The following is a 21,504-nucleotide window of genomic DNA, read 5'->3' as shown; positions in this document are numbered from 1 at the left end:
ATGCATGCAGCCCAGGCTGGGCATTTCCTTCTGGTGTAGGTATAGCCTGGCAGAGAGATACCGCAGTGGATATCTTAGCCCATTGGCGACATGGGTTTGTATGGCTGCTTTGCCGCCCGACATGGTCTCCTGCATATTGGTGTTGATCTTGCCCGGGGCTGTTGGCCCCATCGCGATGTTGTGGCCGCAGCCCCCAACCGCAAGGCCTACTTGACTGCCTGCCTGAAGTCAATGTGCCGTGGCAACGCGTTAAAACTTCGATGAGCCCCCTCTGACCGAGCAAGTCCCTTCCCTTTCTTCCATTGCGATATCTCAGACTCTGGGTGAAAATACTCGTGTCGCCGACGCATCACGGCTTGGGAGGAGGCAAACCGATCCTACCGCAAACCATGCGCGCGTGCGGCGCAGCAGCACAACTGGTTGCAGCAGCTAGAGCAGATGCCCACCCAGTCCGACCGTCATCTTACTTCATCCAGGCTGGCAGCCGCCGATCGGGTCATCGGTGGTGAGGCCCAAGCCAAGCATAGCCAGGAAATTTGTCCTTAGCCACGAAGTCGTCGCTGAAGTGAAACATAGAGTGTGCAGTTGGCTCTAGACATGTTGTTTCGCCGGAATACGAAAAGAGTGAAAGAATGGAAGAGAACCGCTAAAACACAGCCTGCAGCCAAGTTGGCTTTGCGTCCGGCGTCAGGCCCTGTAAATTGAGGGGCACTCTGGATGGGTCCAATTTTGCATGGACAGCCCCCGCGAAACCGGGTTCGTCACTGATAACGATAGCATCGTCAAGTCGCTTGATTTCTCATTGAATTCAGACCATTAAGGAGTACTTACCGGCTTGAGTAGGCAGCTCAAGCCCAGAAAATATCAGACACTTGAAATTGCCTGGTTTAACTGTATGAGCTTGGTGAGGTTTTGGGTAAACAGTGGTGTTCAATTCGATGAATCCTCGAGGTCTTGGAGACAAGCGACCGCGAGTCAGCGCCGGTGGGCGGTCTCTTGATCGGTTGGCTGGAAGGCAGCCCTGTTTGAGCAAGCGCCGTTTCGACCCTGCTAGTGCTGACGGTGCCGCCCACAGGATCCTTGCTAGTGGTTCCCCAAGGCAGAACCTAGAGGCAGAACACTCTGTACACTTCACACTTCTTTGCACACTAAAAGGCGAACATCGCGGCTCTTCCAGATAGTCGTCATTTGTGCCGCAAGGAGAGCAGGTTCCTCCAACTCACATTGTGGACTATGCTGAACTCTCTCTCCACCTGTCCAGAATTTGCTCCATCTTTGTCGATGATGACACTGAAAGGGCGGCAGATTCTGAGGTGTTGGTTGGGGGCGGCGGCAGCGCAGACGCGCGCAAGTCGGCAACTCCGTCATATAACGCCTATGGGGCTCAGGTTACATGTATGCACAGTTCCTGCTTCTTGCGAAACGACTGGCAATTGGCCGGACTATTCACTCTCGATTCGGTATGTAATGTCCGTATAGGTGTTAACAATCTACACAGGGTAATGCAGCTGACTCGAGTATTCTACCCGCCTTGCAGCCCTGCGCTCAGCTATTCCGAGTCTTTAAACGACCCCTGACGCTAATTTCTTAGGTAATACCATCATCCGTGCTGCCGCTTCTCATCTTTACCGTGCTGACCCCAGGCTCGGGGTGACTCGACCAACAAACCCGCTTTCGCCTCCCAGAACGCCTTTCTAGTCTAGATTGGTCCCGATTAGCATGGTGGACTAGACGGGTACCTGATTAGAGGTGAACCCAGATTTACCCGCTCCGTATCCGTGACTGAGGCAGTGAAGAGTATACTCGTGACGAACGAGGTGTTTACAGGCCGTGCAGATCCTGCTTTCTATGAATATCTATTCTTAGTGGCCCGCCTCCTGATTCCCGTACTACGCACCTACATACTACATATATAATGTGTAGTCTCTTTGGGTAAACTGAAAGATCGCCAACTACCTGCTGGGACAGTTGCGTCGACCGCCAGGGCCAAATCCCAGGCTGATATAACGCCATGTGGTCAGTCAATGTGGCGCAACTCAATCAGATGTCTGGGATGATGTTGCTGATGCATCAATACTGAACGTATGCCAACAGGTCTGATGAACAATTATGGGTCCTGACGAAAACACATTGCGCCAGGGAGACCCCCGCCACGCAAAGAGTAAGCATCAGGCATGTAGTTTGGTGTTTTGGCATGGCGCTCTTGACAAATATTGAAAGTTTAGAACCAATGGCTCAGGTCTGCTCGTGTTGTAGGTGCGGGTGAATTATCACCCTCATGTTTTGTGTATTTTATCACACATGCCTTCATGTTGTTCGGGATCAGCTTCTCCTGTGCACATGCAGGCTCATGCGATATTGGGGTGGTGCTGTAGCTTTTGGATTTATTCTTACCTTGAACATCCGATTCGATGTGCGCGCTGTGGGTATCTGCATGCGAAATCATCAGGGGCTTGCTTGGCTTCGTCATGAACACGGCTGAAGTCAGCAGTGGGGAATGACAAACCCCCAATTTTCGCTGCTGCGGAATGCTGACATTGAACGTTATGATATATTCGATATGGAAAAACCTACTGGCAGATCCAACGGGAGTCCGCGCATCAATGTTCCGACAAAACAAACAAATCAGTTCATCGTGACCTGACTTAGACTTGGCCGAATTGAACTGCCGCGCCCAAGACCTGCGATCGCCAAGGGATCAACCAAAGGGTTTTGTTGATCTGTCTGGAAGTCAAACCGTGCTCGCTCGGAGTCGGTTGGGTTCCGGCTGGGTTGAACCATGAGCACCAACAAGCTGCCACCCAGAACGTTTCAACGCTCTAGACTTCTGTAGTGCACCTGCGATATTGGGCAACGCAGGACAGAAAAGCAGTGGCCATCGTCAATCAGGGGAGCCGCTGGACGTGCCGTTTCAAGCTGAGCACTCTAGGGGATTTTATTTGACTGTCGGCTCCACTGATGGACGCTAGCCTGGTAGGTCAAGGTCGCAGCCCTCCGGCACCCCAGACTCGCTAAGTTTAGGGGCCGGCTACCCACTGTAGAAGCGTATTTGGGGTGTTTAGGGTGCGAATTCGCATTGACGAACCGCAAGAGGCATGAAAAGCGTGCAACGAGTGCCCAGCCATCTGCCATCCCGCAAACCCGATATGCGGTTTCTGGTCCACAAGGAGGAAAGGACGTGGATCCCTTCAAACGCGACAAGCCTGCGAAAGGAACATTATCGTGCCATGGCTCGAGAGCTTAAACGTGCGCCAGCAGAACAATCGTCGCCAATCATGTTTCCCATCTTGGCTGCCGCTGCCAAAAGAAACCTTCCATATCGCTTCTGCGCATGCTCAGCCCTAGTCCGCTGATACAAGTCGGCCCCCACATCACTTCGAAGCAGCTTGCGCAGCCTACGTCAGGCCGTTGTTACAACCCATGATCGACCTCGATGATAATAGAAGATGGTGCTTAATAACAGAGTCGGTAGTCAATATATCTACTTGACTCGCGTTGCTTGCATGATGGGAATGTCGTTGCTGGCCAGCGCACTATCTGGTTATAGACACTCACTCTCTACTGTCCTGCCCTTTCCTTTCACTTCATTTCACTTCCACTTCAATTTCTCCAGCCGGGCTGGACTTAGGATCGACGAATCTCTCTTTTAATAATAATGACGACGAAAGCATACTGGCCCCAGCGGGTCGAGAGTGTCCAGATGGACATGCGGGACCGCGACGGCCGGCCGGATACGAGCGAATCCTGGATGTCCGATGATAGCGACAGCGAATCGGTGACGAAGAAGAAGAGCGGGAGCGATTTGGTCAAGAAGAACCAGAAGGGAAACGTCCAAGTGCGGAGCACGGACGTTGAGAAGAACAGCTACACCGACAGCAAGGCAGGCGGCGACGATGTGGTAGGAAGCACTAGCCTGTACGATGAGAATGGCAAGATTAGACTCGTGCCGGTAAGTCCGCCCCTTATTCTACTCCCCTTGTCCCTGTTACGCAGTGCGCTGATCATGCTTTTCGATAGACTCCATCCCCAGATCCGAAGGGTTCGTCGCATCCCCACACGTACGGATATCGTTTGAAAATACTAACACGCCTGGTGCAGACCCCCTGAACCTCCCTAACTGGCGGAAATGGGTAGCCATCGGTTCTATGTGCCTGTGTAAGTCTCGAACTTGAGTCTATGCTTCGGATCTCTTACTGATGAACGGAATCAGTTGGCGCTTTATCGCTTTCGGCCGAGGTTGCCATCGCTGGATTGCTCCCCGTCTTCCTGCTCGAGTACTCTGGCGTAGATCCGACCAAGGTGCTCAAGGATCCCAACTTCAAGTCGGACCCGTCCAATCCGCTCTCCATCGTGCCGGAAGGCGTCACACCGTTCCCGCTGTCACAGGTCGCGCTGCTGGCTACCACCCCTCTCCTGGCCAACGGCATAGCGAGCTACTTCTTGATCCCGCTCTCAATCGCCATCGGACGCCGGCCCGTCCTCATTTTCACGGCAACATGTTCTTGGATTGGGGGGTTCTGGGCAGGCTCCAGTACCAGCCTGGAGCAGCACATGGCGGCCCGCATCTTGCACGGTCTGGGCTCTGGAGCCGTCGAGGCCCTGCTGCCCCTGATTGTCCAGGACATGGTCTTCCTCCACCAACGCAACCGTGCCGTTTCAGCAGTCATTGCGAGTCAAGTAAGCCATAAAGCCTACAAGTCGTTCTATCGCGAGACGCATCTTACTGACACAGGCGACTAGGGACCGTTGATCGTACTGGTCGGAACCCTCGCTCCGTACATTTCTGCCAACTCCACATGGCGTTGGATCTACTGGAGCACATCCATCTTCGGCGTCATCGCATGGGTCTTGCTGATCATCTTCGTCCCCGAGACGCGAAAGACTAGATCTCCACAGGAACTTGGTAAGATCCCATTACATCGCGATTCCGCTTCGAGTGCAGCTCTTGAGATTGACCCTATGAACTTTGGTAGCTGGCGAGAAGATTTATCCGATCCCGGAAGGAGCGGACCGGGCCGAGCTGGACTACGCCACTTATGGCCAAAGGACCGTGAAAGACAACATTGGCTTCTTCATCTTTGGCTTCGAATGGGCAGATGCCGGGAAGCAGTTCATCGATACCCTCAAGACAACCATCTTCCCAGCCGTCGTTTTTGGTACCCTGGTCAACTCCGCATTCAGCATCGTGCAGCAGTCCATTGGCCAAATCATCTCGTTCTCCCTGCTAGCAGCTGGGTAAGTGAAGCCCACGACTTCGGTGTTGCCCGTGCGTCTTTCTGCAGTGCAATTAGCTAACATCTGTTTTTACCAGGATTCCATTCGAGTGGACTGGCCTTGCCGTCATCCCCTCCATCTTCGCGACCGTGATCGTGTACTTCTTCGGCGGACCGCTGGCCGACAAGCTCTCGATCAAGATGTCGCAGGTGCTCGGCAAGGGCAAGCGCGAGCCCGAGTACTCGCTGCCGAACCTGATCCTGCCCTTCGTGCTGGGCATCGCGGGCTGCTTCCTGTTCGGCGTGGCGGCGCAGAACAACCTGCACTTCACCGTGCTGCTGCTGGGCTCGTTCCTGATCCTGTCGGGCGCCCTCACCTCCCTCACCCTCGTCAACACCTTCGTCATCGAGTCGTACCCGCAGTGGGCCGGGCCCGTGCTGACCAACGTCTCGTCCCTCCGCATCTTCGTCTCCTTCTTCTTCTCCTCCCAGGTCACCACCTGGATCGAGGCCAACGGCAACCTCGCCGTCTTCGCCGGCGGCTTCGGCACCATGCTGCTGGTCACGTCGCTCGGCATCCCCATCATCTTCTTCACCGGCAAGCGCCTGCGGGGCTGGACCTCGGGCGGCGTCGCCAAGAAGAACTAATGTCTAATATTTCGAACTTATGCTTGCGTATATAATTATTGGTACTTTGTATTTAGCGACATATGATTTATAGCGAGCAAGCGGGCACCTTCTAGGGTGGAAACTTATGAGATCATGTAGATAGATTTAGGGTTACTGAATCAACACTGGAGGAAACATTTTGAGGGGAAGCTTGTAAGATAGAATACGCTACTATGGTCCCTTTGGTTCCATTACGATCGCTACACAAAGACAATTTGATAAGAACGTGTATAATAATAACACTGTTTCTGTCATCTGCGTTGAGCATATGCTATCCATTACTGGGTGATGTGAGTTAGACAGTAGGAATACTACAATTCAGCATTACCATACAACAATGTTTTGAATTAGACATGAGCTAATCTTGTGTGTAGGAAGGTTGCAATGCATTTCTGCCAACCCATCCCCTTTCGTCCCTACGGTCTCTTTAATGGCGATTATGATCAGTAGCTGGATCTGCCCCTACTGCAGTTGCTCCAGAGTGGTAGCAACAGCTGGTTCATCCCAGTGCTGCCAAAGGGGCCATAATGAGTACCTTGTCTTGGAAGTAAAGGCTTCATTGGCTCATTTAAATGCTTTCAGCGGCTGAAAAGATAATCACTAGAACATTGTATGTCTTAGTGATCAATGCCGGATTGGTGGAAATCACAAATAATGAATTTTTTATACTCCTCCGATACCAATTCGACCTGTTTCCACATTGAGCTCTTGCGTTGCCAATGAGTGAGCATATCTATTAATGCTACATTCACTTCTCTCTCGGCTTTATTTGTCCTTCTTCTTGGGGCTTTGGTACCGATGCTCTCTTTGCCTGGTCTCTGCTGGTATAGCAGCTACCAGAGCTTCTGACAAGTCAAAAAGGGGCGACGAAGAGGGGCAAGTAAAAAAAGAACGGCTGGTAAGTGACATTAGTCAGGTACTTAGTCCCTTCAGCAAATTCATGCATTTGGCTTTTTTTTTACCACCCACCACCTCTCTCATACGAATACGCATCGTTGGCAGTTACTCTTGCATTCTTTCTAGACAACCAGCAGTGAACCAGTAATCGCAACAATGGAGAACATGGATGAAGAGGCACTAGAATTCATCAGAATTCTTTACGAGTCTTGGAAATGTAGGACTTGCCTTTTGCTCCATACAGGAGGTGGCTTGGAGGGCCTCGCTTGCGGACACAGGCACTGTATCGAATGTACCGAGCACTTGGTCACGAGCACTCTCCGGAGCGAGTCTCTTTACCCTGTCTCCTGCTGCCACACTCCCATCCCCTCGAACCTACTCACCGGCGTGATCTCCGAAGATCTTCAAGACGAGGTTAGTCAGCCACTAACTCGACCTGCCTTGCCCTTAGAGAGACTACGATACTGATCCATGCACGCCATCCTGTAGTATCAGCAGAAGAAGCTCGAGTACGAGACCCCCGCCGCCGCCCGCATCTATTGCTGCAAGAACAGCTGCTCCGCCTTCATCGACCGATCCCGCATCACGGAGAAGCGAGCCCAGTGCCCGGTCTGCGAGACCGAGACCTGCGTCGATTGCAAGAGAGAAGCCCATGAGGGGTACTGCAGCGGAGACGAAGAGGGAGACCGAGTGCTCGGCATGGCCCGAGAGCAAGGCTGGCAGCAGTGCTATTCCTGCCGAGCCGTCGTGGAGCGGCCCGACGGCTGCAACCACATCACGTATGAACCGACCATCGACCTTGCCCTCCCCCAGATTATTTCCATTGAAGTGACCTTGACTGATCTGATCTACTTTTAACTAGATGCAACTGCGGAGCTGAGTTCTGCTACCTTTGTGGCCGCTTGTGGAGAACCTGTGGATGCCGGATCCTCGATGGGGGCCAGGGGATGGCACCAGACCAGGACAATGTAGGCCCGCAAGCAGGAGCTGGCTGGGGGAATTTCGAGATGGAATATCGGCTCCCAGCTGTTTTGCCGCCATTTCCATGGGAGATGGTTCAGCGGGCTCGGCTTCGACAACAAGCTCGAGTTCGTCGTATGCCGCCTCCACCTGTTTATGATGAGCCTATCTTCTTCTTCCGCCGTCATCGTTCTCCCATACGCCGAGATCTCCGAGCCCCCTCTCCTCCCCGAACGCAGAGACAAGGCCAGAGGTGTCAACAACACGCGCGGTGGGTTCTAGTCTCTGGACCCGGCCTCTGCCCCAGATGCGGCTCGCTGGAAGGAGGTTACCTGTTCCGCTGCGTTGAGTGCCAGGTTCAAGTCTGCCGGACCTGCCGACGCCAGAGACGTCGGTAAGCTCGCTCTCTTTCTGGGCTGAACTGCTTCGACTCTCGGCCAGAGAGTGAGCGTAACAAGCCCAATGTATTCACTGCTCAATCGTTGAGAATGAAGGACCGGACCGAATATGGGTAGACAGTTCATGTGTGGCTCAGGCGAAGATGGCTGACCTTACTGTCATGATGGTCACGGTTCCAGCGCAAGGGAGAATCAAGATAGCCTGAAGTCAATATAGATGTTTCGTAGTAAGCTATTTACACATTTGTCAGGTTAACTAGTCTGTTTCCCGCCAATGGTGAGGCTTAATGCACTGCGGACAGGGTCCGTGCGCGCGGTGCTGGCGTGCATTAGCGCAGTGCTTCCGGACCAATCAGGCTCTTGAACCTCTTCTACCATCTCCTCTTCTTGGAAAGTGACCAAACTAGAAGACTAACCCCAAGAGAGAGAGAGAGAGAGAGAGAGAGAGAGCGAGCAAGAGAATCCAAGCCCCATTGAATCTCGTCTGCAGTGATGGATAGTACAGGCAGCATGCTGATAGTACTCGAGATCATGCGCAGTGCACTTTGGCCGAGACCAGTAAACCGGGTCGACAGTGATTGCCCTTATTGCATCCCGCCTTTCCAGCGTTCAATGCAAATCAGATAAGCGATGGCATAGATCCTTTGGGTGGTTTGCTAGTTGCATCTTGATCTTCATCGTCGACAAGTCAAGTCACTGAGGCATTAAGTGGCATGAGAAGAAGCGCGGCAAGGTATCTCGTGTTCAATGAACAATAGTGTCAATTTATCTTCGCTCATGACCCCAATCTCTTAGCGATATATCATCTGTAGAAGTTACCAACTCGTAATAAGCCTTTTGCCTTTGTTGCCGCTGCTGTAAAGACAATAAAGAGCATCAACCTGTCGACTCTCGGTGCAGGTATTTACTCTTTCTGGAGTGAACAAGATATCTCAAAAGGGAATGATGGGAGTTTCTCGGCTATACGATTACTCTTCCCCTGATCAAACACTGGGATAACGCGGAATAATCACTGGATCAGAAATGAATAAATATTGAAATTTGTTTAATGACAAGGAGGAACCATGTAGAAACAGTCCCTAGATATACGGTCTCTTCGCTGATGACAACCACACTTTGCCCCAATCCTCTTCATCGCATCCACCATTCCTCAGGCTCGCTCTGGTAGCCTCCGCAGCCCTCATCATCAATGTCCATAGGATCCCCGTCCACAAGCCCTCCCGTTGCTTGCCGGGTGAAATCGGGCTTCGCCACGACAGCTGCGTCGTTCGTGACATCGCGCCTGTCGGGGTTGTCGACTTGGTCGTCCTGCCCATCGGCTTCGGCTTCCCGTCGTTTGTTCCTCAAGCTGTAGCTTCTGCTGGGCTTTCCCAGCCCCGCGCGCCTTGCACTGCGGTACATCCACAAGATCCATTTGTTGGGCGTCGGTGCGTCGATTGCTTCCTCGTCCGCACGGAAGGCGGCGAACATGTGGATCTCGTCGATGCCCATGCCTCGATGGTCTTGCACGTCGTTTTTCAGGTGGTTCAGCATGGCGGGGTATCTAGTGAACACCTTGCCGCATGTTTTGTCTGGGAAGGGACATTGGAGCCTAACGGGATGGGAGTGCTTCAAATGTTGTAGGAGTGCGGGCTCCTTGATGAATGTGCTCGAGCAGTTGGGGCAGGAGAATTGATTCGACGCCATTATCGCGGCACATCAAGTTGGTTTCCGAACGTTCAGATTGCTTCCGATTTGAGAAAAGTAATGGATTGGCGAATGGGGCATGTTTATGACTTTTCAACCACAGGCAGATTTAGCCACTGAGATAGAAGGAGCGGCAAGTACAAAGCAACTAACAGAGCTGGAAGCCATCAACTTGGAAGGCACGGAAGGAGCCCAGCCGGTGGCTGTCCCTTCATCAAGCCCAAATGATTGAAAGTACTTCGAAGTTGCCAGATTTATTTCTCAAACCAAAATCCTACGTAACCCACGCTGGCCGTACTGCGCCAACAAAGCTACTATCAGTGCTGATACTGACACTTACCACTGCCACGAGATTATTCGAGATACTGTACATGCAGTCAAAAGCCGGGTGTGTCTCCAAGTCCATCATCAATGGAGTTGATGGACATGGTGCGATAGCAACGTTTGCGACAGTGCTGGCTGGCGTTGACACCCAGAACACAAAGGTGGACACGGTCAATGCACTTGGTCACATGCTGACCATTACACAGCGGGAGAAGAGGATGACGCAATGTTGGTCTGCGCTGTACTCCGTACTCGAGAAACGTACTCGAGAAACATTTAGCTAGGAGGAAGACGCTGTGGTGAGTTCGAGACAAGCGGGCGGCGACATGAGGATGATGTGCACTGGCAGGTGCAGCGCCGGCAGATTGGACAAGACTCCTGCTCACAAGATTGCCGTCGCCATCTTTTCCCGAGACCACTTACGATTTACAAATTTCCTGGTATCTCCGAACAGCTGATGGGCGGTAGTTAGCAATGAGGTCGCGACGATTGGGCGAAATAAGTAAGCTGGTAGTGCTGGGACAACTGGCGGATGGGGTGCGCTACGCCGGGTAGTTTGGTAATTAGCGGCATTGCGCCTGGGGTGCAACATACCATGAAACATATGAATTGCTGCCGAATCGCACGAGCTGGATCGATAGAGTGCGATACCCCTTATTTTTTTCGCTGCGTGTAGGGACCAATTGCGGGTCCACGATATTAGTCACCCCTGTAGGACCACAAATACGAATACGAAAGCGATGCCAAGCCTTTCACCGTCGTGCCGGTGCCTTTCTGCAGCGGCGACTTACACCGGCCGACGGTGGTCGTCATCATACGATGCATCTTGAGATTTAAATAAAAGATGTAGATATCGCGCCCTCAAGCCATTGGGAAAAGATATGATGCTACCCAAGATCTGTCTGTCTGGTCGCCTTGCATCACCCCAGCCGCGAGAATGGACAAAGCCCACGCGCCGCTGATTATCCTCCATTTCCCGTCCGGGGACTGGTTGGAAACCCAGCTCCTCTCGATATCCAATACCGTCTGGTATACCTTTGGCTTTTTGCTCTCCGTCTTTGCCCTTCATATCCTGAGCCAGTTCCTCCCTCGGTCCAAGTCCCAGCCCCCCACCGTGTTCCATCTGGTCCCTTATATCGGCAATGCAGTGGCCTACGGCACCGACCCCCGAGCATTCTACGAGCGCTGCCGCGCCAAGTATGGCGACGTCTTCACCTTCGTCCTCTTCGGAAAGAAGATCACCATGTACCTCGGCATCGAAGGCAACGAGTTCATCCTCAACGGCAAGCTTAAGGACCTCAACGCCGAGGAGATCTACGGGCCCTTGACCACACCCGTGTTCGGCTCCGGCGTCGTCTACGACTGTCCCAACGCCAAGCTGATGGAGCAGAAGAAGTTCATCAAGTTCGGGCTCACGCAGAGGGCGCTCGAGTCGTATGTCCCGTTGATCGAGAAGGAGGTCAAGGATTACCTCAAGACCCACCCCACCCTGCAAGGCGCCAACGGAATCTTCGATGTCTCCGCGGCTATGTCCGAGATCACCCTCTACACTGCCGGTCGTACCCTGCAAGGCGCCGAAGTGCGGAAGAAGCTCACGGCCGAGCTGGCCGACTTGTACCACGACCTCGAGCAGGGCTTCCAGCCGATCAACTTCATTGCCCCTTGGCTGCCCCTCCCCCAGAACCGGCGACGGGACAAGGCGCACGCGAAAATGTGCGCCATCTACATGGACGTCATCAATGAGCGACGAAAGAACAACAAAATTGAAAACGAAGACCACGACATGATTGGAAACCTGATGAACTGCACCTACAAGAACGGCCAGGGCATCCCCGACAAGGAGATCGCCAAGCTCATGATCACCCTGATGATGGCCGGCCAGCACTCCTCCTCGTCCAGCAGCTCCTGGATCATGCTCCGCCTCGCCTCGCGCCCCGACATCGTCGAGGAGCTGTACCAAGAGCAAGTCGCCAAGCTGGGCAACGGCAGCCAGGACCTCCCCCGCTGCAGTACGCGGACCTGGACAAGCTCACGCTGATGCAGAACGTGATCAAGGAGACGCTGCGGCTGCACGGCTCGATCCACATCATCATGCGCAAGGTGACGCAGCCGCTGCCCGTCCCCGGACCGACTACGTGATCCGCCCCGACAAGGTGCTGGGCGCGTCGCCGCTCATGACGCACTGCGACGCGGCCTACTTCCCGGACCCGCTCGCCTGGGACCCGCACCGCTGGGACGCCGGCAGCCAGCAGTGGGGCGTGCGGACCGAGGCCTCGTCCCAGGCCGACACGGCCGACACCGTCGACTACGGCTACGGCCTCACCTCGCGCGGCACCCGCAGCCCCTACCTGCCCTTCGGCGCCGGCCGCCACCGCTGCATCGGCGAGAAGTTCGCCTTTGTCAACCTCGAGACCATTGTCGCGACGTTCGTCCGCGAGATGCGGTTCAAGACCGTCGAGGAGTGGGACGGCGTGCCTGAGACCGATTACAGCTCCATGTTCTCCAAGCCCGAGGCGCCGTCGGTCGTCGAGTGGGAGAGGCGGAACAAGAAGTCCAAGGCGTGAGGGAGGGGCGCGCCATATGAATGATATGACATAGATGAGCAGGGCTGCTGGGATGTCAGGAACCAACGGAGCACTAGTGACTTGGCACAGCTACGTAGGTGGCTTGGCGAGGAGCAGACACTGCCCCCAAAGAACCGCCAGGGCTTGGGGGGAGTTTGCTTCGCTGAGCTTGAGATAGCTTGTGCTGGCTTGGTGATTGCTTGTTGGACTTCTTGGGTCTTGGTGGTAGATTGGTCTTATGAGACACCCTGCTCTCCTCTAATAGATAATTAGATATCCCAAATATAAGAAGTATTAATACCCGAACAATGCGTTGCACTTGCTTGTAATGTTCATTTCAGCAAGAACGCCTTTGGCCATTCGTAGAAAGTCATCCGGTGATCAAACGCTGCAGGCTCGATGAAGTCATCGGTCACCATTCATCAATCCTTCGTATCGAGGCCCCATGATACGCGACTTGATTCTGTGCAGTTTTGTTTGGGGGTCGAAACGTTTGCTGATGGTCTCTTGGCGCTTACCACCCGTTTTCTTGGACTACGTCGTTCTGGCGTTCGCCAAGGTCAGCCCTGGGACAAGAACCCAGCCGCCAAGCGCGCCGAGAACGCCAGGCGACAGTAGCAGGCTAGGCGCGATGGATTGCACGTTACCCCAGACTCCTTCAACTCTCTCTGGCCTCGCTTAATACCCCAGACTGCCAGAAGGATCTGTTGATGTGTGAGCCTTCCGATGTTCGGTGTGCCAGTCTGCATGACGTCAACATACTTCAATGAACAGAGTGATAATAAATATGCAATCTTCCCTTTGCATTGGGCAGGGTAGATGATGCATTGCATCTTTCGTCTAAGATACTGCGTCCAGTGTGTCGCAGGTGCCTGATTTCGACACCAGCATGTCGGATCACCGTTCCGAACCCATCTCTACGGCCATGTCTGATCCACAACACGCCCAACCCAACGGCTCGGCCTCGGGCTCCACCGAGACACCCGACAACAACCATAATGACAATAACAACAACAACGAAAAGAGCGACGGCCTCCCCGGCGCCGACCAAGCCGCCGCCCTGGACCCGGCCAAGCAGACCCGGACGGCGGACGGGAAGCGGGTGCTCAGAGAGGACGACGCCGAGGAGGCCCTCTCGTTCGGCCTGCCCGAGTGGCGCAAGTGGCTGATCCTCGTCATCATCCTCCTCATCCAGACCAGCATGAACTCCAACGCCAGCATGTACGGCTTCGCCGTCGACAACCTGGCTACCAAGTACGACGTCACGCCCGAGACGGCGCGGCTGGGGCAGATGGCGTTTCTGGTGGCGTATGCTTTTGGATGTGGTGAGTTGCATCAGAGGTTCCTTTGTCTTGTAGAGCAAGTTAGGGGTATTGTGACCCGAACGAACGAGTAAGGTGGAAGAAAGGAGTCGAGGACAAAACAAGTTTATGAAACTGCAGGGGAGCTGACCATTGTCGTGATTTCCTCCAGAGCTCTGGGCCCCTTGGTCCGAGGAGATCGGCCGCTGGCCCACACAGCAGGCGTCTCTCTTTCTCGTCAACATCTGGCAGATCTCGTCGGCCCTGAGCCCCACGTTTGGCGGTGTCCTCGTCAGCAGGATCCTGGGCGGTCTCTCGACCTCGGGTGGCTCCGTCACCCTCGGAGTGATTGCCGACATGTACCGTCCCGAAGACACTGGCTTCCAGTATGCCGTCGCCTTCGTCATCCTTTCCAGTGTCGGTGGCTCCCCAGCCGGTGCCGTCATAGGGGGTTTCGTGGGACAGTACCGCTCTGTGGAGTGGATTTTCTGGACCCTTCTCATCAGTAAGCCTCACCTGATTCAACTAAAGACCATTTGGACCACGATGGACATTGTATGCTGATGAACACTTGTTCGTAGTGGGCGGCATCGTCCAAGCCACGCACTTCTTCCTAGTCCCCGAGACGAACCCCTTCATCCTGCTGGACCGCGAGGCCAAGAAGCGGCGCAAGAACGGGCAGGAGGATGTCTACGGCCCCAACGAGGTCAAGGAGAAGCGCTTCTCGCTCAAGGAGACGGGCAAGATCTGGTGGCGGCCCTACTTCATGCTGCTGACCGAGCCCATCGTCATCTGGCTGTCGCTCCTCAGCGGCTTCTCCGATATGCTGGTCTTCGTATTCCTCGAGGCGTTCACGCCCATCTTCGAGCAGTATGGGTTCGAGACTTACCAGGTTGGTCTGGCCTTTATGGGGTGAGTACTTCTCAAATCCTTATACCACACACCAACCCCTTTCTTGTGAATGTTACCGTACCAACACACACCCTCCCCCTAGAACCATCGTCGCCTACATCATCGCCTACCTCACCTACCTCCCCGTAATCTGGCACCACAACAAGACGCGCAAGGTCGACCCCGACCGGCTCTCCCCCGAGTCCCGGCTCTGGTGGCTGCTCTGGCTCGCCCCGCTGCTGCCCCTGGGCCTCTTCGGCTTCGCCTGGACGAGCTTCGGCCCCGACCGGTCGCACTGGATCGCGCCCATCGTCTTCGCGGCCGTCATCGGTATTGCGAATTACGGCGTCTACAAGTCGTCCATCGACTACATGCTCGCCGCCTACGGGCCGTTCGGCGCCTCGGCCACGGGCGGCAACGACTTTGCTCGGGACTTTTTGGCGGGTATCGCGGCGCTTTATGCGCATCCTTGTGAGTCACCGCGTCCACAGATTCACTCACTGCCAATTTTGATGGAGTGATGCGTGAACTGACATTACAACTCATACACGCAGTCTATGAGAACGTCGGCCCCAAGGAATACCACCTCGTCTACCCATCCACCATCCTGGCGTGCATGGGCGTTCTGTTCATCATCCCCATCTACGTCTTCTACTGGAAGGGCCCGCAGATCCGGCTCCGGAGCAAGTTTGCCCAGGAGCTCGAGAAGGCGCGCCAGGAGCGGCTCGCGCGGAAGAAGCGCAGGAGGTCGAGTGTCGCGGCGGGGGAGAAGTCGTCGTCGGGGCAGCCGGCGCGGCACGTGGAAGATGTCTGAGGACTTTTACATATGATTTCGGTACATTTATTTGAAATATCGCTTGATTTATTCTCCATTATTCTTGCAGGTAAAGGCCTATTGCAGTGGCCTCGCTTCTCCTGAACAATTTCAGAACTCCTTATACCCGACCCCCTTGACAAAGGTCTGAGACCAAGGCCCCTGGCTTTCCCCTTCGGCCAGCTCCGTGTACATGTCCGCATGCGCATCCCCGTTGAGATCATTATACATCGGCGACCCGTCCGGCATCCTCTCGTCGGCATAGTAGAACCTATCAACGATCCACGGTTAACGTCCGGTTTTCCATTGCAGTTTACACGGATAGATAGAATTGGGTGTCAGTAGGAGGATGACGTTACGCACTTGAACCCCTTATCCCGGTACGCCTCCGCCGCGACCTGGATCATGCTGGCAGCCCCCGACTTGCCCACGCCGAGGTCGAACAGCGACGTGATGGGCGCGACGTTGGTGCAGTTGCCCGTGTAGATGAAGGTGCGCGAGGCCGAGGCCGGCAGCGCGGCGAAGGCGAGGGCGGCGTGCTTGGCCGCCATGAAGGCGCTCGTGGCGTTGATGGCGAAGTGGCGGCTGAAGTTCTCCAGGGGCACCGAGAGCGGGTCGGCCTTGTCGTTGAAGGTCGTGGCGCCGGCTACAGTTCCAACAAACATCGGGTTAGTTTTCTGAGGCGGTGTTGTGACATGTGCGGCTGTGGTTTGCATGACTTACCGTTGTAGATCACGACTGCTGGCGGGCCGAACTTGGCCTCGACCTGGCTAAAGATGGCTGGAATGGAACTCGGGTCGGCGAAGTCCCCTTTGATATGGAGTTCGTTGGCGGTACTGTTTCCCTCATCGATGCTCCTGGCGACTAGTGCAATCCTGTATCCCTTATTGGCGAAAGCCTGGGCGACGGACTTGCCGACTCTGGCGCCTGAGCCGAGGATAAGGGCTACTGGAGATGTTGAACTCATTATTGAAGGAGCTTTATTTGTGCTCTTATATAAATACAAAGATGTGTGGTTCGGCAGGGGGTTATTCTTCTGTGTATTGTATAGTGTGCTTTGTTGTGTGGTAGTGAGAGGACAGCGTGGTGTAAAACGTCGTGGATAGCCTGGCACTATATACTCGTAACTTTGAATGATACCATATGCATTTAAACCAATCAACAGTTACATGCTGGAAATGGAACACAAGATTGATCAGCAAAGAACCGGTTGTTATGATGCAACACGAGTCTTCGCACACGTGAAAGTTGGAGCTTCGTGGTCAGTATTGCTGTGATTTCCAATCAGACAAGGGGCTGATCGATTGATAATCTGCCAGCCTAGAAGGATCTCATCTGATAAGTAATACCCGCGCGGGGAACTTGACTGAATTGGTCGGTTTTCTGGGGGCTGTCGATGCCAAGACGGGAGTTACTTCAAGTGAGTACATTAGGGGTAAGTAAGTTGGGGTTGATTACCAATCCAGCTTGCGAGCAGGCGGGCAATGCTGGCTGGCTCGTTATCAAAGGAATAGTGGAGCAAAGCTCAAAACAGCTGCCGGCTCATGCAATCTTACTTTTGTGCTAGGGACGGGATAGCGAAAATGGGATAGCAGTTGACCATGGAGAGGTCTTAGTCTACAACAAACACGTAATGCGTTCCTGTACCTAGTAGATTACAGGGGCCTCGATGTCTCTAAGCTGCCTTCCTACCTTGTTTACCACCGAATACTAAAAGGCTCTGAACACGAACTCCCCCAAAACCGCGCTGGCGTAGAACTCCCCGGCCCCGACGTGCGGGAAGCTCGGTCACGACCCAAATGCTCACATCGGCCTAATCAATGCCGGCTTCGCCGGTCAGCAGCTGCAGCACCGCACAGAGGCTCCGACCCGAAGCCAGCACATCGTCTATCACCATCACGGACCCGCCTCGGGCGATCGCATCGCGGTCCGGTCCATGGCTATTCTTCTCGGCTTCTTCCCCTACCCAGCTGCTCGGCCGTCTGTCCCCCTTCCACCGTTGGAACACGCGCTATGAGCTCGGGCAACGCAATAGCATGCTGGGTAAAGACCTTCATCACCTCAGGGGTGCTGTACACGAGCTTGCCCTGGTGGGTCCTGTCCTCATGGCGGCCCAAGTCCCGGCATACTTTACGCCACTCGGACCGGATGGCCCGGCCCATGGCCGTGTCGTCCGGGATGGAGAGTCCCATGACAAAGGCGGCAAAGGCATCCAGTGCTTTATCTTCGTCCGCTATGCTGAGGAAGGCCTCCGGGAAAGAGGCGGTGCGGTGGCATACCAGATCGCCAATGTCCAAGGTCTCCTCCCGATGGAACACGACCACCAACCCGCGGGTAGGTAGGGGTACTAGCATTCCTAGGGCCTTTTCGATGTACTTTCGCTGGGGGTGCATACCGTACATGCTGTGACAGAACAGGATGAGGTCGAACTTTTCTTCCTGCTCGTCTTCCAGAGCGGGGCTGCTTGTCGCGTCGCCATCGAGGAGGAACGGGCCGCGGTGGATGAGAGGAGGGGCTTCCAGTGCAGGAAACGGCGATGATGACGACTGGGGAGCCTGGCCAAGCATACTCTCCAGCCTCGTGGCAAATAGTTCGTTCCGTTCGAAAGCGGTGTATCTTGTGATCTTCTGTCTCACAGAGCCCGGTAGGTAGCCAAGGACGCTTTCCGGGCCAGGTCCGATCTCGAGGACCGAGACACGGTCGCGCGAACGCAAAAGGGGCATGAGCACCTCTGTTAGTTGAGGGATGATGAAGTCATGGTACGTGGACCGTCCCGCGCCCTGCGATATGCTATCAAAACCATCGCTGTACTGTGCGTCTGACAGTCGTTGAGCGAGGGGCGAATCTGGACCTCCAGCTTTCTGCTGGAGGGCCTGTATGAGGGAAGTGAGGGTTGCCATTGTATATCGATGGGTGTATGTGTGGTTCTTGTACTTGATGTCGAAAGGCAATGTTTAATAAGCGGGTGCCCCTGTTTATGTACAGTTGGGAACACGGAAAGTTCCAGTGTATTCAATCGCTCTGGCAGTCATTGTAAACCTTGTGATGCAATTTTCTACTTATTCAGTCATAGGGGGTTTCTGGCTTCGCCTCACTGAGCGTGTTCTCTATTCAATACCCTAAATCACCCTAAGCCCCCTTGGTTCAATTTCCGGTTTATCAAGTCCAGTTCTATTTTACAACAACCACCCCCTTGAGATCTCCCTCGGCGATGTACCTACTCACCGCCTCATCAAAGCCCACAGGCCCGCCGGGATAAGGCAACTTCCTCTTCGCCACGGCCATCGTCTTTTCATCCGGCGGCCCATTCCGATAGCCCGTGAAGTAAGTCGGCGGACACGTCGTGAGCAAAGGCACGTACCAAGTCGCCAAGCCCAAGCACTCGTCCACCCAGCCCCGCTCGCCCTCGACGGTGGCCTCGACGACGGTGCGGGCCGGGTCGCCGCCGCTATTGCGCGCGGTGGCAGTGGAGGTGGCGACGAGGTGCGCCGTCATGCGCGCCTGCGACGTGTAGACGGCCGTCATGTTGGCGTTGGCCCCGCTGTTGGCCCCGACCGAGAAGAAGAGGTTGGGAAAGCCGTGCGTGCACACCCCCAGCAGCGTCCCGAAGTCCAGGCTACCCCACTTGTCGTCGAGGTCCCGCCCCCCGCGCCCGCGGCAGTAGGCGTGCGCCGCCGCCGTGGGGCTCTGGCCCGTCCCCGCGATCTCGAAGCCCGTCGCGAGCACGAGCGCGTCGAGCGGGTATTCGTCTCGGCCGACGACGACGCCCTGCCGCGTGTACGCCTCGACGCCGCGCCCGTCCGTGTCCACCAGCGTGACGTTGGGCCGGTCGAAGGCCTGCAGGTACGCGTTGTGGAAGGCGGGCCGCTTGCACCAGCCGGGGTACCAGGGCGTCAGCTTCTCGGCCGTGGCCGGGTCCCGGACGGTGCGCCGGATGTGCTCCCGGAGCCGGGCGGCGTGGGGGGCTTCGCGCTGCAGCATCCACTCCGTGTGCTCAGCGGCCTGGTCCTTCCCGCTTAGGTCCTGGGCGCGCCGGCTGCCCCAGATGCCCGAGAGCGAGGGGTAGCGGCTCCGCTCGTCGTCGACCAGGTTCATGTCGGGCGTGACGCTGGCGTCGTCGGTGAAGAAGAGGCTCAGGTTCTCCTGCCGCTCGTGCTGCTAGCCCGGCTGGCCGCCTTTTGTCACCTTGGCCCGGAGCCCCGGCGTCGTTTCCGAGTCCTGGTGCGGGCCGACGTAGATGGGGGTTCGCTGGAAGACGTAGAGATGTTTGGCCCATTTGGCGAGTTCCGGCACCGCCTGGACGGCGGTCGCCGCCGTGCCCACGATGCCGACCACCTTGTCTTGCAGCTTGGTCATTTTCGGGTCCTTGTAGGATCCGCCCGTGTATTCGTAATCCCATCGGGCGGCGTGGAACAGCTTCTTCTCCTTCCGGAACTCCTCGATGCCGGGAAGGGCGGGGATGGACATGTTGGCCAAGACGCCGGTGGTGTTGATGATGAACTGTGCGGAAATCGCAAACTCGCCGTTGAGGTGCTCGTAGTCTGGTCCCAGATTCCGCCTCAGCTTGATGTCCCAGCGAGCTTCCGAGTCGTTCCAGGTAGCCCCCACAAAAGTCGTGCAAAACATGCCCTGGAGTCCGAACTTGGCCGCGATGTGCTCGGCGTTCTGTCGGATCTCCTCGCCGTGCGAGTAGCGGTGCGTGGGGACGAATCCGGATTCTTCCAGCAGGGGGAGGTAGCAGTACCCCTCCACGTCGCACTGCAAGCCGGGGTACCGGTTCCAGTACCACGTGCCGCCCCATCCGCCGGCGTTGTCGACGAGGACGATGTCCTTGGTGTCAAACCCAGCCTTGATCAGATGGTAGGCGTGGATCAAGCCGGCGTGCCCGGCTCCAAAGACGACGAACTTGGTGTGGGATCCATCCTTTAACCACGGCTCCTGCTGTGCAAGCGCGGCATAGTCGGCCCAGGGGTCACGGAGAAGGTCGTGCAGCGAGGAGTCCTTCTGCACATCGATTCGCTTGGCGAAATTGTCGGCCGCCGCCGCCCGCTTGGCATTTTCGATCAAGTACTTCTCTCGAGTGGAGATGTCAACTGGAACCGAGCCCATTTTGGAGACAGTGATAGGGAAATACAAAGGGAGTCGAGCTGATGAGAGATATTCATGCAGCTTTGAGAAATCAAGCCAGGCATGAGGATATGATCAAAGCTGCGGGAAGGGGCAGTGTTATATCACGCTGAGACCCGAGACCCACCGCCGGTGCATAACGTATGTTGCGGGCATGGCCCCGACGCGGGGTTGGAGATAATCACCGCACAAGGTTGTATGCGAACCCCGGCCGGCAGTTGAGTTCCGCGTTATTCACTGGATACTTTGCGGACTGCGCGGTAGCGAGCGAGAACTCCGCGTTGTGCATTATGCACTCTGTTATACACTTGATTATACATTCGGTATGCTTGATCTCAAGATTTGTCTATCCGGTGTGGGCCCTTTATACTCTTTGATCCCGGTATCGTGGCCCAACCCCAGCCTCCCCTAGCCAGGTTGAAATCATAAAACAGTCGTCGTCACCCAACGGAACCGGCGAGATGGTATTGCGGACATTATTCGATTGGCCGAACTCTCCGTTCAAGGTAAACTCAACTTGGTATTACAGGGACCTGTTCATAGTATCACAGTTATCCAAATTGACTCCAAATATGATCGTTCATAGTACTTGCACCGCATTCCCCACTTCCGCGTCCCGCTGAGTCCCGACTGCTCGGGAGCTCGGATATCGTGGAAAGC

General features: G+C 55.2%; 8 protein-coding genes across 8 annotated transcripts; 4 read left to right on the top strand and 4 right to left on the bottom strand.

Annotated features, from left to right (window-relative positions):
• Window positions 1-3,655: 3,655 nt before the first annotated feature.
• Window positions 3,656-5,861, top strand: PG985_000362 (uncharacterized protein; the record flags this gene model as incomplete). The annotated part of the gene is made up of 7 exons (XM_066820131.1): window positions 3,656-3,949; window positions 4,018-4,039; window positions 4,099-4,155; window positions 4,211-4,677; window positions 4,741-4,903; window positions 4,974-5,235; window positions 5,312-5,861. The coding sequence occupies 7 exons, from the start codon at window positions 3,656-3,658 to the stop codon at window positions 5,859-5,861; spliced, it is 1,815 nt and encodes a 604-aa protein (XP_066691010.1).
• A 1,074-nt stretch (window positions 5,862-6,935) lies between these two features.
• Window positions 6,936-8,137, top strand: PG985_000361 (uncharacterized protein; the record flags this gene model as incomplete). The annotated part of the gene is made up of 3 exons (XM_066820130.1): window positions 6,936-7,193; window positions 7,269-7,558; window positions 7,642-8,137. 3 exons carry the CDS (start codon window positions 6,936-6,938, stop codon window positions 8,135-8,137), a joined length of 1,044 nt encoding a protein of 347 aa, XP_066691009.1.
• A 1,131-nt stretch (window positions 8,138-9,268) lies between these two features.
• PG985_000360 (uncharacterized protein) lies at window positions 9,269-9,823 on the bottom strand (the record flags this gene model as incomplete). Its single annotated transcript, XM_066820129.1, has 1 exon — window positions 9,269-9,823. One exon carries the CDS (start codon window positions 9,821-9,823, stop codon window positions 9,269-9,271), a length of 555 nt encoding a protein of 184 aa, XP_066691008.1.
• A 1,261-nt stretch (window positions 9,824-11,084) lies between these two features.
• Window positions 11,085-12,711, top strand: PG985_000359 (cytochrome P450 51; the record flags this gene model as incomplete). Its single annotated transcript, XM_066820128.1, has 2 exons — window positions 11,085-12,156; window positions 12,257-12,711. The coding sequence occupies 2 exons, from the start codon at window positions 11,085-11,087 to the stop codon at window positions 12,709-12,711; spliced, it is 1,527 nt and encodes a 508-aa protein (XP_066691007.1).
• An 889-nt stretch (window positions 12,712-13,600) lies between these two features.
• On the top strand, window positions 13,601-15,717 carry PG985_000358 (MFS general substrate transporter; the record flags this gene model as incomplete). The annotated part of the gene is made up of 5 exons (XM_066820127.1): window positions 13,601-14,036; window positions 14,185-14,517; window positions 14,594-14,924; window positions 15,007-15,374; window positions 15,458-15,717. The coding sequence occupies 5 exons, from the start codon at window positions 13,601-13,603 to the stop codon at window positions 15,715-15,717; spliced, it is 1,728 nt and encodes a 575-aa protein (XP_066691006.1).
• A 111-nt stretch (window positions 15,718-15,828) lies between these two features.
• On the bottom strand, window positions 15,829-16,684 carry PG985_000357 (uncharacterized protein; the record flags this gene model as incomplete). Its single annotated transcript, XM_066820126.1, has 3 exons — window positions 15,829-15,988; window positions 16,081-16,363; window positions 16,441-16,684. The coding sequence occupies 3 exons, from the start codon at window positions 16,682-16,684 to the stop codon at window positions 15,829-15,831; spliced, it is 687 nt and encodes a 228-aa protein (XP_066691005.1).
• Window positions 16,685-17,657: 973 nt separating this feature from the next.
• On the bottom strand, window positions 17,658-18,617 carry PG985_000356 (uncharacterized protein; the record flags this gene model as incomplete). The annotated part of the gene is made up of 1 exon (XM_066820125.1): window positions 17,658-18,617. One exon carries the CDS (start codon window positions 18,615-18,617, stop codon window positions 17,658-17,660), a length of 960 nt encoding a protein of 319 aa, XP_066691004.1.
• A 271-nt stretch (window positions 18,618-18,888) lies between these two features.
• On the bottom strand, window positions 18,889-20,826 carry PG985_000355 (uncharacterized protein; the record flags this gene model as incomplete). The annotated part of the gene is made up of 2 exons (XM_066820124.1): window positions 18,889-19,872; window positions 19,903-20,826. The coding sequence occupies 2 exons, from the start codon at window positions 20,824-20,826 to the stop codon at window positions 18,889-18,891; spliced, it is 1,908 nt and encodes a 635-aa protein (XP_066691003.1).
• Window positions 20,827-21,504: the final 678 nt, after the last annotated feature.

This window comes from Apiospora marii, assembly GCF_038362585.1.
Source record: "Apiospora marii strain CBS 49790 chromosome Unknown utg000001l_segment0_segment0, whole genome shotgun sequence".
Classification (NCBI taxonomy): Eukaryota; Fungi; Ascomycota; class Sordariomycetes; order Amphisphaeriales; family Apiosporaceae; genus Apiospora; species Apiospora marii.
This window is presented reverse-complemented; position numbering and strand designations above follow the sequence as displayed.